The sequence below is a fragment of the Furipterus horrens genome, unplaced genomic scaffold (assembly GCF_987537825.1).
Source record: "Furipterus horrens unplaced genomic scaffold, mFurHor1.1.pri manual_scaffold_1, whole genome shotgun sequence".
In the NCBI taxonomy this organism is placed as follows: Eukaryota; Metazoa; Chordata; class Mammalia; order Chiroptera; family Furipteridae; genus Furipterus; species Furipterus horrens.
In genome coordinates this window covers 33,458,221-33,474,529 of record NW_028327171.1, presented here as the reverse complement: position 1 = coordinate 33,474,529, position 16,309 = coordinate 33,458,221, and the positions used below count along the sequence as shown (strand labels likewise).

The following is a 16,309-nucleotide window of genomic DNA, read 5'->3' as shown; positions in this document are numbered from 1 at the left end:
CATATATTCATCCCAAAACTTACGATTGCCAGAGCACTTTCATTTGTAATAGCCAAAAAGTGGAAACAACCTTGATGTCCATCAACAGATGAATGAATACACAAATTGTGGTACAGCCACATGATGAAATACTAGTCAGCAATAAAAAGAAATAAACTAATACACTCAACCCATATATTAATAATTATGCTGAGTGAAAGCTCAACCATAAAAAAAATGAGTATATGCTATATGATTTTGCTCCTATAAAACTCTAGCAAATCCACACTCATCTACAGCAAGAGAAAGCAGATCAGTAGTTGCATGGGAGGATGGGGTAGGAGTGAGGAATTGCAAAGCACAGGAAACATTTGGGGTAATGGATACGTTCCATATCTTGCGTGTGGTGATGATTTCCAGGGTGTCAAAACTCACCATATTGTACACTTTTAAATGTATAGTTTGTTGCATGTCAATCAAGCCTCCATAAAGCCATTTTATTTTTTAATGTTTAAATTAAATTCATTGGGGTGACATTGGTTAACTACATTATATAGGTTTCCAGTGGACAATTCGATGACACATAATCAAATTGTGTGCCCATCACCCAATAAAGCCATTTAAGAAAAAGATGAAATAAAGACATGAAAAAGCCGTAAGAATTCATCACTAGTAAGCTTCCACTGCAAGAAATGTTAAAGGAAACAGAAAGAAAATAAGAGTTACCAAACGAGATCTGTTCATGGGTACTTAGATGGTTTTTCTTATTGATGCTGATTTTCACTTTTTAATTTTCAGGGTTGGAGCCATAATACTGCTATCAAAGTAACTGAAATAGCACTGACTATACAGTCAAAAAGTTTTCCTCTCAATGACATGATTACCACAGTTAGCATACAGTGTGAGGTGATAAAGAAAAGGTATGAAGAATGATTTACTCTTTTAGTTCTTAACACACCAGCTAAAATACACCGGACTAAAGATCTTTAGAAAATATCACATAAAAGAAGTATGTTCCTTAACCATCCTAAGTATGGTCTTGGTACATCTTGGCACTCAATTTCCTCCCCTATGATGAACACATCAATTTTAGAATGCAAGCTCAGAAGTTTCACCTCCTAGAATTCAGAAAAACTCCATATTCTTCATGGCAAAGAATGCATACATTCATTTTAAATTTCCATGAACCTAACCTACTGAAATTAAAAGGACACGAAAATAAAGAGCTATATACAAATAATACCCTCTCCCACTCTCTGCAAATCATTTTCAAAATTTTTCCTCACATCGTCTTTTACTGGGTGTAAAAAAGAACTTCACATATGTTAGTGGTGAAAGTATAACAAAGGTACAATATTTTTGGACGCATACCATTTCAGGGAATTTACCCTAGGGATAATGCAGTACAGGTAGGCCCAAAATATATACACAAAGATATTCTTTGTACCAGTATTTTTGATAGTTAAATTACAAAAAATCCAATACCCATCAAAAGGGAATTGGTATAAATTAGGATACAACCAGGTTATGTAATACCACACAACATTTAAGAGAAACAAGATAAATTTACAAGCAATAATATGAAAACATATCCACAAGATGTTAAGTGAAAAAGCAGGTTAAATAACAGCTTGTACAATATAAGTCTATTAAGATAAAAAAATTGTTACTCTGTCCCTTCTAGTTGTGTATTCATGGAAATAGACATTATCAATTTGTTTATAGCAGCTACTTCTGGGGATCTGAGGATTCCCAGTTACTTTTTCCTTCACACAAGTCAATATTTTTATTAAAAGCCTGCATTGTTCTTAACAAAAACTTTAATGAAAAAAAAATATCCAAAGGCTACTTTCTAGTAAAAGAGAAATGACAGAAAAGAAACACGGTTAAATTTAAACCAGGTAATCAGACCCTGAATAAATTAGAAATTTAGAAAATACTGTTAGGTTGTAAATATAAAAAGTACATTCTTAAGGAAAAATGGCCACAATTAAAATATGGTAAACTAAAAAGTCACATTATCATTTTCTGCCTCACACTCTCACAGCATATGAGAAAGGGGGGAGTATGATTGTTATATAATACTATTCATTCTAAAACTTTTAATTACATGAAGCAAACCAGCTTTCCCACATATACATCAAAACAAATCAGTAAAACTGGTTTTGAACACAAGGAAAAAGGATAGCTGTTATAAATCTGTTTAAAGAAATGTTACAAGTAAGCTTATGATCTTTATGTGGTCTAATATAAAATCCCACAACAAAAAGTTTAGCTTTTAGAACAGTGTTTGTCATAAACCAGAGAAATAAAATTATAGTTCTGTCTTCCACTGATCCTAGAAAAATGCCTATATGGCTAAAAACAAAGGACAAAATTACAACTGAAAAATAATTGCAAGGAACTTAAATAATAACTACTGGCTCTATATGCCTAAATTTAAGAAAAGGTTGGTATCAGAATTGACCAGGGTAAGAAGGGAATCTACAGACCTTAATGGAAATTTTAACCTTTTTTAAAAAGTATATTTTATTGATTATGTTGTTACAGTAGTCCCAATTTTTTTTTCCCTTTGCTACTCTCTGCCCAGTAACCCCTGCCCTCCAGTAATCCCCCCCCCCACCTTAGTTCATGTCCATGGGTCATGCATACAAGTTCTTTGGCTTCTCCCTTTCCTATATTATTCTTAATGTCTCCCTGTCTATTTTGTACCAACCAATTATGCTTCTTAATCCCTGCACCATTTCCCCATTTCTCCCCCTTCCCCCACCCAGCTGATAACCCTCCAAATGATCCCCATACCTATGATTCTGTTCCTATTCTGGTTTGCTTAGTTGGATTTTGTTTTTATCTTTTAGATTCAATTGTTGATAGCTGTGAGTTTGTTGTCATTTTAATGTTCGTGAAAGCTTAACCTTTTACTCGAATGAGGCAAAAGCTATAGTATTGTTGTTTTCTCCCAGAAAATTAGGACACTTAATAGCTATTTAGAGAGAAAAACTATGAAGTGCAGTATAAAAGGATAAGACTATTTCATCAAATAATTAATTTAATTTAATATGTGAATCTGTTAATTAAAATATGCAACTGTTAAGAAAAAATAGAATTCACTGCCATTCCTAATGCTTTAATCTCCAATAACAGACATAAAACTATACTGTGGAAAGGCTTGATATTAGAATTTCATACAACTCAAAATTTTTTGTGCATATTATTATTAAGTACTACTCTAGGCACGGGAGTTCCACAGTGAAAGACAAGATCTCGTGGAGCTTACATTCTATCTTACAAATAAGACACAAAGTGAATAGGGGTAAAAGCCTTCTTAGAGGACATGACACTTCAGTTAAGACTTGAATGACAAAGAGACAGCCATGTGCCAATCTGGGAACAGAACTCTCCAGGCAAAGATAATACTAAGTGTAAGGGTACTATAAGATATTTTAATGGATTGTCTCTAAATCAATTTTTTAAATAAAATGCATTATCTAGTGATTCCTATGCACACTACAATTTGAAAACTACTGATTGTGAAACCTCTAAATGACAAAGAAACAGCATGAAATGATCAGAACAGAATTAAAGTGAAAATAACAATGGCTCATGGTAAGATTCAGTTTATTGATACTAACTATATTCTATACACTATGCTAAATTATATAGTCTCATTTTCAGGCTAAAGACATACTGTAAGACATCCACACCATTTCTAATTAACAATATTTAAACTAACCTTGTGATAGAACAGGTCAAAAAGTGGTTGAAAAGATAAAGATATGCAGTTTTATTCTTAAATATTACAAAATTTAAAATACCAAGCTAGCATTTCCCTTATTAGATTTCAAAAAATAACCCTGGCTGGTGTGGCTCAGTGGATTAAGCACCAGCTTGCAAACCAAAGTGTCATCAGTTCGATTCCCAGTCAGGGACACAAGAGAAGCAACCACAGTTTCTCTCCTTCTCTTTCTCTCTCCCTTCCCCTCTCTCTAAAAATAAATAAATAAAACCTAAAAAAAAAAAAAAGGCCAAGGACTTATAATAACTGAGGATGGTGAGGGCAATGTAGTCGTGGTATAAATTGGTTTAACTTTTTTTAACAGCAAATTGTCACTACCTAAAAAATTTATGATGTGCATATTCGGTGAATTTGCTACACAGACAGTCCCATACGACAGCACAAAATTACATATAAAAATGTTTGTTATATACTGCTCAACGTAGTGAAAAATTGGAAATAGTCCAAATGTCCATCCATAAGGGATCAAATAAATATATCATTAAACATCTATACTATCAAATACTATGCAGTGTTAAAAAAGGTAATGGTGCAAGTTGATGCACAAAGAAATGAAAAGATATCCAATACAAAATGTAAAAGGAATATACTGGTTGATGGTTTTTGTATGATATAATCTTTGTGTTTATAAAAGGTGTGCTTCTTAATAATGCATAGAAATAAGCATATTTGTATATGTGTTGAAAATATCTAGAAGGATATATATATATTAAACTGTTACCAGTGGTTTCCTCTTTTAGGACTGCGATTGGTGAGGGAGGAGAGAAGCAAAAGAGCAAAGACATTTAAATTTCATAAACATCTGTACTAGTTTTTCCTCTGAACAGTGAACATAGATTACTTCAGAGAAACTTTTAAAATGTCTTTAAAAAATGAAAATAGGAGCCCTGGCTGCTGTGGCTCAGTGGATTGAGCGTCGGCCTGAGAGCCAAGTGTCGCTGGTCCGATTCCCAGTCAGGGCACATGACTAGGTTGCACGTCAGGTCCCCAGTTAGGGGAGCGAGTGAGAGACAACCACACAGTGATGCTTCTCTCCCTCTCTTTCCCTTTTCCCCTCTTTAAAAATAAAATAAATAAATAAATAAACAAATAAATAATTTTAAAAAAAATGAAAATGGGTTTGAACTTAACTATAGCTTAAAGCTAGGATACCATCTTTCCAGGGCTCTTCATATCAGGGAACATAGAAATGACACAAATATTGAACTAAATATTATAATGACATTTCTTAAAATGAAATTCCATTCACATTATAATTAAGAGAAAACTAGTATATTTAGGGTATCTTTTAACTACACTTCAATGACATTCCATCATGTAAAATAAAGTCTAACATTTGCAAAGCCTTCAGGGTTCCATACTTCTCAACCTTTAATATTCATGCAACTCACCTATATAACATGTTAAAATGAAGATTCTGATTCAGTGGCTTGTGATGGGGCCTGAGACTCCCTTTCTAGTAAGTTTCACAGACCACACTTTGAGTAGCAAGGACCTAGCTCAAGTCCACACCTCACCACTCCCGACACTTTAGATTTAGTAAATTATTGCTCTCCCCCACATACCATGTTCTTCATACCTCTGTGCCTTTTTATATCTTACTCTTCATTGTAAATGGTTTTCCCCTCACCTCCTCCAATTCAAAAACTTTTACTCTTTGTTATGGTTTAGTTCAAGTATCACAGATATTTCAGGCATATTAGATGCTGCTTCTTTTGTATTCCAAGGCCCCTATGCATTTATGTTGAACTTACCATATTTGTTGTTCACATGTCTACCTCCCTATGAGACTGTGAGTCCGGGGGTAGAAAATACCTATTATTTTGCACACAGACATTCAATAAATGCTTTCTGAGTACAAGTCATTAAGGTATGGAGTTTCTGCCACCATCTTTGAAATGTCTGTTGCAATCACTTTTATTCCATAACATTTTCTTTAAAGTAATATTCAGTAATACTGTTGAATAATTGAAGGTCTCTTAAAATATAAGACAACACATATTCAAAACTGAAGTAAAATGTAATACTATTTGATGACATGTTTACCTTATTGCTAGAAAAAAGGTCACACTAATTTCACTATATTTTAGGGCAAAAAGGACAAAAAAAAATATGGTACTCTGGTAGTCTTTCAATTTAAATTCTTAAAAATAAGAATGGCATCGAATTTCTAGTGTACCTTTTCCCCCCTTGAATAAATTAGGACTTTTATTATATTTTAAAAACAACTGACAGAGAATATCTTAAATGCTTACACTTGCTGCCCTCTCTTTACCACTCACCTTCCTCATCGATCCATTTCATGGTGAAAAGCTGTTCATTATCAAAAGAACACATGTCTCGAACCTCATTGCAAAGGCCCTCAAAGGAGATGGAAGGTTCAAAATGTGTTATCATGATATCCCTGAAAAAGAAAGGGAGTTTTGAGTTGGATAGTGACTAAAACAAGTAACACTCTACCTATTAGCGAATGCCTGAGAATTTGACGGATGTCAGCTATTTTTGTGAGTGCATCAACATGTATTGCTTCCAGTGAACTAATGCTGCAAAGTAAAAATTAAGTTGGTAGGAAAATTAAATCTCCACCTAACTGCCCTAACGGATGGTAGTCTCCTTTTGCCTTCAATCACAAGACATTTTTTATAGCCACTCTCATATTCATTCATTCATTCATTCATTCATTCTCTCTCTCTCTCTTGCTCTCTCTCTGAAACCTACTTCACATTCAATGTTTTAACTATTATCTCTACGTAGGGGTCTCCTAAATCTGTAATTCCAGCTCTTCGCGGTATTGAAGACTCTCGGTAATCTGGTTCTAATTCCTATCCTCCACTTGATCCCATCATTCCCAACACAAACACTCTCACGGTTATTAGTTTGAGGGGGTGAGGGCTGGGAGAAATGTATTTTAGATTAAGTCTTTGGCAAAGAATAAGTGTGACATTATCATTTTTGAAAGCAAAGGGGAAAAATCAGTATGAGCAGACATCCTCAAATTATGACTTTATTAAGGTCCACGTGGGGTTAAAATTAACACATAGGTATGCATGTCTATGAACAATGGGGAATTTTCAAAAATCTTATTTTTCAAGAGCTAAGAAATGTTTACCAGAACATATAAATTTTTTAATGTTAATTTTTTTTTTTTTTTACAAACTAAAACAAATATTTTTAATCTTCACCTGAGGATATGTTTATTGATTTTAGAGAAAGGAATGGAAAGAGAAAAAGACAGAGAAACATCGATGTGAGAGAGAAACACTGATCAGTTGCATCCCATACAACCCCCACCACGGAGCCACCCTGCAACCTAGTATATGCCCTGACTGGGAATAGAACCCACAACCTTTTGGTGCACAGGATAACGCTCCAACCAACTGAGCCACCTAGCCAGGGCAGAACATACAAATACTTCTAAAACATCTGTGTAATCCTTAGAAAATGTAAGTGCATACTTCCTGAAGAGACTCAGTAAAGGAGTTGTGCTTTATCAACTGCCACTCCTTAAGTTCCAGGAACTAAAACATTTAAGGGAGTTTTATATAAACACTGCTCTAAGGAACTGGGAAAACATCATGTTCATACATTCCATAATCACCAGATCCTTCTCATCATACCAAAGCTAAAAATGAGCTGCAAAATAAAGATATTACATTTTAAAGATATAAAACAAATTATGCATGAAAACATTTTTTTTCCTTGTTTTAACTTCAGTGTTAGCATAAATTACTTCCTACCACTGGTCTTAAACAGAATAGCCTGCTTCACTATGACGATTCCCAAAAAGACAAATTCAGATACAGTTTTAGCTGAATTTTTTAAAAAAGAAAAAAGTATTTTTAATTTTGCTATTGGGCTTCAGAAGACAAACCACTTTAAGCATTATGTTCCTATGTTCTAGAACACAGACTCTAAAGTTCTTCCTTAGAACTAATTGCTTTTAGAAATAAACTAAAAGAAGCACATTCAGCCCTTCTGCTACCTAAACATAAGCTTTTCTCCTAAATGTATAATTAGAAATAAAAGTTTTATTTGAAATCACCAATATAATAGATTTAGGCAGGATTAGCCATGGATGGTAAAACCACTGAGTAAAAAGTTTTGAAGGAATAGAATATTCATACAATCTCAAAGTATCACCCCTCAAATTAATTGTTAATCATACAAAGCCATAAAACAACTTTCTTCTTTAATAATCAAGGAGATAGAAAATTGGTTCAAAACTGTGAAATATGAGTCTGACAATAAAACAAAAAAGTAATCCTAATAAAGCCCCACCAATATTGTAAAAGGGAAAAGAGAAATTTCTCTGAAGGGTAAGACACAGCTTTGTATTGTCGCTTACTAAACTTCAATGTTATCATGCATAAAATAGAGATAATGATATCTACCTCTGAATACGGCTGGGAAAATTAAATAAAAATACGTTTAAAACACATATCACTGTTCTTGGAACCTGTGAGTACATCTTACAAGTCAGCTCCTATGCTCTTTAACATACTTCAAAAGCAAAAAGGAGACTGGGTATCTTGGAAGAGAATTTATTACATTTTTCTAACTATTGATCATATTTCATTAAATAATTGATCACTGCTAAAATTCAAGTCTAGAAAATCTATTCATATGGGTAAGACAAGAAAAATAAATAAGACATACAAAAAGGAAGAGGCAAAACTGTTATTTGCAGATGACATTACCTGTTAATTCTAAGACAGTTAACTAAGAAATTAATAGAATAAGGTGGCATATATAATAAAATGGAATAAAAGCAACAGAAATTTATAAGAGCAACAGAATTATAAAATATCTAAGAATAAAGTTAACAGGAAATGTGCAAGACCTATGAAAAACATGAAAAAAATTAATGCATAGTTATTAAACCATATACTTGTAAAGCAAGGCTGGATATTCCAAAACTAGTAGTTCCCAAATTAATCTATAAATTTTAATGCAATTACAAATCAAATGCCAGTAAGATTTTGGGGGGTGGGGGACCTACAAAAACCTTAAAAAATTCATCTGGAATTGAAAATATACAATAATAGCCAAGAAAATCTGGACATAGAAAATGAATGAAATGGGTCTTTCCAAAACATATATCAAAATTAGCTATAATAATAATACAATAATCAAAACAATGATGTTATATGCAAAATAGATTTCTCTCCAAAAATCAATGAAAAGAATAGAAAGTACTTACGCACCTCTGAAAAATTTGGCGTACCCATGTAACAAACTTGTCATTGCATATCAGGGTAAAAAAGCAACTGATTCAACATTAGTATTTGTAGAATACATTTTGAAAAAAAAATGTTGTATCAATACCCCACAAATATCTAAACCCCCAAATACAAAATTTATTGAAAAGAAAATCACTTAAGCAGCATAATTAACATAATAAAAAGAGAATATTTTAAGATGAGAAACACATCTACCTAAAAGAGCAAATACAGAAGCCATAAAGAAAAGAACAGATTTAAATAAAAATGAAAAACTCCAGACAACTAACAGGTCAGAGAAATGCTGGCAACTTTTTAAATAGACAAAATGTCAATGTCCCTTCCAAGATTTAAATTAAAAAAAAAGAAAAAGAAAAAGAATCCAAGAGAAAAAATGGGCAAAGACATGAATAGACAACCCACAGAGAAAAATACAAATGATCAATTATGTATAAAAAATACTTGTTTTAAAAAAGCACTTTTTTGGCCAATCTTATTTGCAAAAATTTAAAAGACCAATAACATGAAATGAGAGAATAAGGAAATGTTTCATCCACACAGTGGTTGGGAATATAAATTCATAAGTTTTTGGAGGACAATATCACTTTTAAAACAGGCATATCTTTGTCCATGTTTGTAAGAATATATATTAAATATAAGGATGTTCCATCAGCACGATTTAAAATAGTGATTTAATGAAAGCAACTTCATGTGTTCATCAATCAGGAAAAGAAGATTAAATAAACTATGGTACAACAATACTGGGGAACACTATGTACCAATTATAAAGAAAAAGATCTATCATCCATCTATATGTATGTATGTATCTATTTATCTGTCTACCCTGATTTGCAAAGATGATCATAAGTCAATTGCAGAAACATGTGAAAAATATATACCCGCTTATTGGAAAAATAAAAAGGTATGTGTACATGTATGTACATATCTATACTTAAATTGATATGATATAGAATATCCCAAACTATTATCAGTAGCTCTCCTAGAAAGTGGGGAACTTTCCACTGTATGTATTTCTGTATTTTAAACTTTCAGCTTTAGTGCCTTGCCTTTGTGATCCATAGTAGGCCACTGGTGGCATTCCTGTTTCTATCATCATTCTCAGCCACACTCCCACATGGTTAGCTGCCATGCACAGCATATTGTGTACACAGGACATGCACACAATGATTGTTCAGTAATTCCAAACATTTCCATCTGGATGCCCCCAAAGCACCTTTAGCTCAAAATTCTTTTACTTGTTCCAAGTAATAAATTACCTTAGCTAATAAATCTCTTCCTCCTATAATACCTAGGCTTTCACAAGTGAGATACACCTACGGGTTGTCAGGCCTCCTCTCTCCTCCCCAGTCTCTGATTCATATTGATTCTACCCCCTAAAATTACCATTGAATCCCTATCCTCTTTTCCATCTCCTCAAAATGTCATCACCTGGACTACTTTCAGAATCTCCAAATTAGTCTCATTCATGGCCAATTCCTCTCCCATACAGGTTCCATGAATGAGCTTTCTAAAAACAAAACTCTAATCATGCATCCCACATACTTAAAACTTCACCAATGAGAAAAAGTCTGAAGCTCATCATATGCGATATTCAAGTCTTCGTAAACTAGTGCCTCACTTCCCATCAGTGTCCACTTCACACTTTATGTCCTAATAAGGAATGCATACAGGATTAAACAACTACACTGATCTTAATTCCCCAAAGGTATCAGCAGTTGTGCAATGCCTGGAATGATGCCCCACCCAACATCATCATCCCTCTAATGTGCACGCACCAACCCACCCCCCCACAGCCACCCCAACACACAAGCGTCTTAGTTCCTCAAGGGCAAAGCCTTGTATTATCCATCCACCTCTACATCCTTTGTGCCCACCCTAGTACCATGTGGCTGCCTTATACTAGGTTATTTCTTAAACTGAGTTTAAACACACATAAGTAATATGTGAGATTGTAAGCAAGACTGGAATTATAAAAATTCATGTTTTAACTAGGCTCATTTCAATCATAAAAAAAACAAACACTCAAGTCACCTTCAAAAGAGGTCTGGGAGTTGTATTAGAAAGCTATCATGGACTCTCGGGAGAATTTTTCTGTACAGAACTGCTTCTTTCTCCTCTGCTTCATCAGACCTTCAGTTTGCACATGGTCGGTCCTGGCTTCACCAGCCTCTCCCTCAGTTCTTCAGCTTCAGTCCTCTCTGCTAACAAGAAATTATTCTCATGTGATCTAATTCAAATTTCCGAGAGGGTTGTTTGGTTTTGGTTTTTGGCACCAGGCCACCATGTCCTTTCTCTCTCTCCAGTAAAGCTACAGATCAATAGCCCAATGGTTAGGTTAGGTGCCATGCCAGAATCCCCAGGACCAATAACTAACATTCCCCCAACTCTCAACTCAATATATTATTTTTATTTCCTTACAACCATGACTTAAGTATATTGCTAAAATTATTTTGTAATACTTTTAAAAACAAGTCTTGCCAAGACTTGTTAACAGTGAAAAAAACCCGGCCTATTTCTTCATGAACCAGCTATACATTCCAAATGTGCAAGGAGCTAACCATCTTTTTATTTGTAGATGTGCACACAAAGAATCCTCTGGGTTGTTATAAATACTCAACAGTTGTGGTTTAAAAAGCATATTTTACAAGCTTTTCCCAAAATTTCCCATACACTTACAATGTAAAGAATTGAGTAGTCCAGACATCTCCTTGTTAAATTTGATCCCATAATAGCAAGTAACTTTATATAAGGATAAGCACACCAATGGCAATCTATCACTAACCAACAAAACCTGTTTCTCCTCCTTCAAACTAACACCACTAGGTAATGATTAAAGAAGGAAGGCCACTCACTGACAAACTACCCTGGTGAGGAAAGAGGGGTACAGGCTGTAAGACAGGCACCCTTAGGTGGCCTCCAATAAAATCAGATTCTCAGTGCTATTGATCTGCTTAAAAACTAGAAAAATCAGTTTAAATGTCTGTATATCTAGGGAGATATTTGCACTAAGACCAAATTTAACAGAATGATAACACTATACGAGTACGCATCTTTGAAAGGAGAGGGCAATTTATTCACTAAATGCTATTTGGAGATTCGGCATTCATTGGAAAGAAATATATTATAAGGAAATAAGGGGAAAGTTCTTTGATAATAGCCATTCAAGAGAGCTGAAGGAAAATCATTTTTTTTCCAATGCAGATTTCTTACAATTCTTGATAAAAAGAAAGGATTTTCAATTTTAAAATAGGGTAGGTGTTCTAGTTAGCCAACCTGTTTATTAACTATCCTCACTGGTGACTCATTTTAGTTTCATCGGTAGTAATGAGCAGCTGACTGTCATATCATAACCATCAGTTTAGACTATTGTTCATAAACATATAATCTTAACAGATCTAATTGCAGAGGACAGAAATTGGTACAATTTAGAGTGCCGATGTCTTTAAATAAGGCTTGAAATGAAGGCGCTATTACAGAGCTTTCACTGAATTAAAAACACTTAAAGGGCAAGGGGTTCTTTCATTCCTAAGCAAAAATTTGTAGGTTTTTTAAAACAAAGAAAATGTTAACTTTAATGTCTTAGAGAAATTTTAGTCAAGCATTAAAAGGGTTATATGGCCTTATTCTCTTTTTTTAAAAATCACTGAAGCAATAAACCAAGAAAATATGATAATACATTCCTAAAGTATAGCAGACTTTGATTTCTTTCAAAGGAGTTTACAATGATTTTAATTTATTAATTAGGCCTATTTACATTTGTCAAACTAATAAAAATGGGAACAAAGAAAGAAGCACCAGTTTCTCTGTCTTTCACAGTTGGAATCATTGGAAACTATCTGAATTCAATAAGTCAAGAATTTATATTATTTAAAGTCATAAAGGTAAACCAAAGAACAAAAAAATAATAATAGATTAACAATCAAAAATTGAGAGGCACCAGGAGGAGAAAAAGTAAAAGGTAGTGTGCACCCAATGTTTCATTTTTCAGAGTATCAAAAGAAATTATCTAAAGTTGATAAATCACAAAACAGAACTATAACTTTTAAAGTAATAAAGGCAACCTCCAGAAGAACCAGAAATAAACTGTCAATAGCAGTTAACTCTGGAGGTCGTGAGGGTGGGATGGGGAACACTTTATTTTATATCGGTACAACTTGCACTTTCCTACCGTGTGTGTACATTGATTTTTTAATCTAGTTCTTAAGCTGTCAATAATCAGATTCCTTAAATGAAACAGGTACTGTATTTCATTCTCTGTACCTAACAGCTCATGGACTGCTGACTGCATAAAATGGAACACTGCAAAGTGAAATATCCCACTTATCATATTAAAGGTAAGACAAAGGAAGCAAAGCTTTTTCCCCCATAACGCAAAGGTCCTAGTTGTCCATCTCCAAGTCCGCTGTGACAACTACAAACATTTAAAAAAAAAAAAAAAAACCTACACACAATTCTTGGTATTGTTTTAAAATCAAGACCTCCTTGATCATTTTAAGCAAAAACACTGATGCTGTTCAAAACAACACCTGTAAACTACTTCCGAATACAGTCAAGCTAATACACACAGGTCATGGGAGCAAACAAACTAAACTAGTAGGTCTTTACATCAAATCAGTAAGACAATCAGGGGCTTATACTTTCTTTGAAATCAAAACGAGAGGCATTTTTAAAGTTTGTTCTCTTCACTGATCCTTTCAGGAATGTAAAAGTATGCACTGCAATTTCAACCTTCCAGTACTTGAGTGTTTTAAAGCAATTTACTTCTGCTTGGACAAGTCATAAGACACGCCAAAACGGGTGGGTTTTCTGTTAACCCTTAGTTTCACACCTTTATTCTCACACTCACATTTTACCTTTCTAATCTTCATAAATATAATTATCTCAAAGAAATTTCAAACCACAACTGAATTCAAGGGGGACACTTCAGGTCACTGATGACAGAATAGGACTTAATACAACGATCTCGGGACTGTATTATTTCTAGTAACCACAGTGGTTACAACTTAGGTAATAATATGAGTAAAGACCACAGATTTTCGAGCTGTGCCCTAGGCTCGTTCTCTTCTCACCTTGCATGATCTCACCCTAACGGAGGGGCCTTGAGGCCACAATGACAAAGACACGTTCGCAGAATTTTACTCTACACACACACAATCTAGTCTTTGAGACATCCATGAGTATCTAATGCACATCCCTGAAAACGCTCAACTCTGCTCTTAAATAATAACTCCCATGTGCAATTTGCTGGCAGCCTGAGCATAGTCCAGATACACTTGGTGAACTCTGCTAGGCAATGAAGATAAACCTGACTTAAGAGAGCCAGAGGCTTTAGGCCTGCTGGAAATCAAAAGGACTAGCAGATCGAAGCAGTCCTCTCTTTCAAGCCCATAGCAAACTTAGTTCACGGAGGCATCGATCGGAATCAACTCTCAACCCCCAATACGTGCACATTTAATGACGTAAACCCTTGTACATTTCTTATTAAGCGAGTCTCTCGAACCCACCCGGTGGACACACTTGATTCCAAGGCTCCTCCCTCCGAACCTACTCTGGACCCCTCAGCCGCGCGACTTCCAGACGCTCTGCACCACACCTTGGGGGTGCCCCAATCCAGTGCCCTACGCTCCTCCCCCGACCACTCGGTCACCCATCCCGAGCCCCTAGAGTCGGCCTCCCAGACCACCCACCACAACACCTCCAGCCCCTCACCCTCTCCTCTACCAGGCCAAGTTGAGCTGGCCTTTCCCCTACCCTCCCATCCCCATTCCGGGGCACTCACCCGCGGTAGTAGGCTTTCACCCGGACCTGGTGAGAATGGTCCCCGATGCCGCTGCCTGCGACCGGGTGAGACATGGTAGTGCTGTCCCTCTGGGTCGGCATCTCCTTACTCCCCCGCCTCAACGCCGGAGGCCAAGGGTGCCGGGGGCGCACCGGGAGTGGCGGATGACTCCGCCGCCTGAGCCTCCCCTAGAGCCACGGCTGTCCGCCCCCCTACCTGTTCTCCCCGCCCGCGGCGCGGACCCAAGGGTGGCCTCGCCAGTGCAGCCGGAACCACGCGGCCCCTCCCACAGCCCGCAGGCGCCACCGCCTCTACAGCTGCCCGGACCCAGCACGCCTCCCTGCCTGGGTCCCTCCCACCTCGCTGGCTCGAAAGGCCCACATTCCGGGGGAGGGCGGGCGCAACCACCCAGCCAACTCAAGGAGCCTGGATGCCCGGCTGAACCATTCTTACGGAGGGCAATGAAAAGGGGGAGAGAGAATGGGAGATGCTAACATCACATCAAATACGCCGAGAAAGGGTCTTTCTTGGAAATCGTGTCGGAGAGAGTGAGAAAGTTCTGGTAACTACAGCCCTCTCCCTATATGGAAAGTGGTAGGGGACAAAAGCTGCGGCACCTCACCCCAGTTTCCTAACATGGTCGCGTCCATGGTCGGCGGATTGGGGAATCGGGTAGATTTCCGGAGCAGGTTGTCGGGATTTGGAGTCCCCAGGGGATTCTGGGACGTGTGGTTCCTTAAGTGCAGGGCGCTCCGCCTTCTCGCTGACAGGAGCTGCAGCTTGCGCCCCAGGAACCGTCCATGTGGAAATCATGAATCCACCAGCTCGGGTGTCTCAAATCACTGGAAACCACTAGGCATCGTCACGATGTAGACTTTTTTCTGTGATGAATTCTCCCTCCCAATTGCATAAATCATCTCAATTATTTAAGTGCTTTTTTCGGAACAAGAATTTGATGTACCTGCTCAGCAGAGCCTCTTTTATGGAAAAAATTAAACAATGTAACGACTGTAATAAAGGAGGAAACTTAACTAGGAAATACGACGGAAGACAGAATTTTCTTTCTTTGTGGTCCTTGTAAATTACCAAGTACAGAATGAATATTTATCCAATGCTTCCATCCATTCATCCATCAGCATTTTTTCTGTTAACACTGGCTAACGAAGAGTGATAAGGAATCCATCCTTGTAGTATATAGTCCCTGACGTTCCATAGGTCTTGGCTCTGTCACCTACTGCAATTAGAGGTAGCATGAATCCAGTGCCTTCATCAGTCCTGGTACTAGCCCATGCTAAAAGGATTGGAATAATCAAAGAACTAGCTTTCTTTACTATGATAAAATACGGTTGGGGTATTGGCTCATCAAACTTATTTGTGACACAGCCTGGTATGTTCCTGAACAGTTATAAACTTGTATTATATACTCTTAATAAAAATTCCTATTGAAAGACTTGGTATCAGGGTTTTTTGTAATTGAGAACCTGTATCAGCATATTAAATATGAATGAATTAGCT

The 16,309-nt window shown here is 36.3% G+C and overlaps 1 protein-coding gene across 3 annotated transcripts in view; it reads right to left on the bottom strand.

Annotated features, from left to right (window-relative positions):
* Nucleotides 1-15,119, bottom strand: part of PRKCI (protein kinase C iota) — a 54,344-nt gene extending 39,225 nt beyond the window's left edge. The window contains exons 1-3 of one of the 3 annotated variants that reach the window (XM_090273787.1): nucleotides 14,795-14,846; nucleotides 11,047-11,213; nucleotides 6,058-6,179 (exon numbers count right to left, since the gene is read on the bottom strand). In XM_090273787.1, coding sequence (XP_090129913.1) covers nucleotides 6,058-6,172 — 115 coding nt within the window. In that variant the 5' untranslated portion in view covers nucleotides 6,173-6,179; nucleotides 11,047-11,213; nucleotides 14,795-14,846. Of the gene's footprint in view, nucleotides 1-6,057; nucleotides 6,180-11,046; nucleotides 11,217-14,794 lie in introns of all 3 variants that reach the window. The other 2 variants (XM_090273778.1, XM_090273769.1) reach the window with 2 other exon arrangements.
* Nucleotides 15,120-16,309: the final 1,190 nt, after the last annotated feature.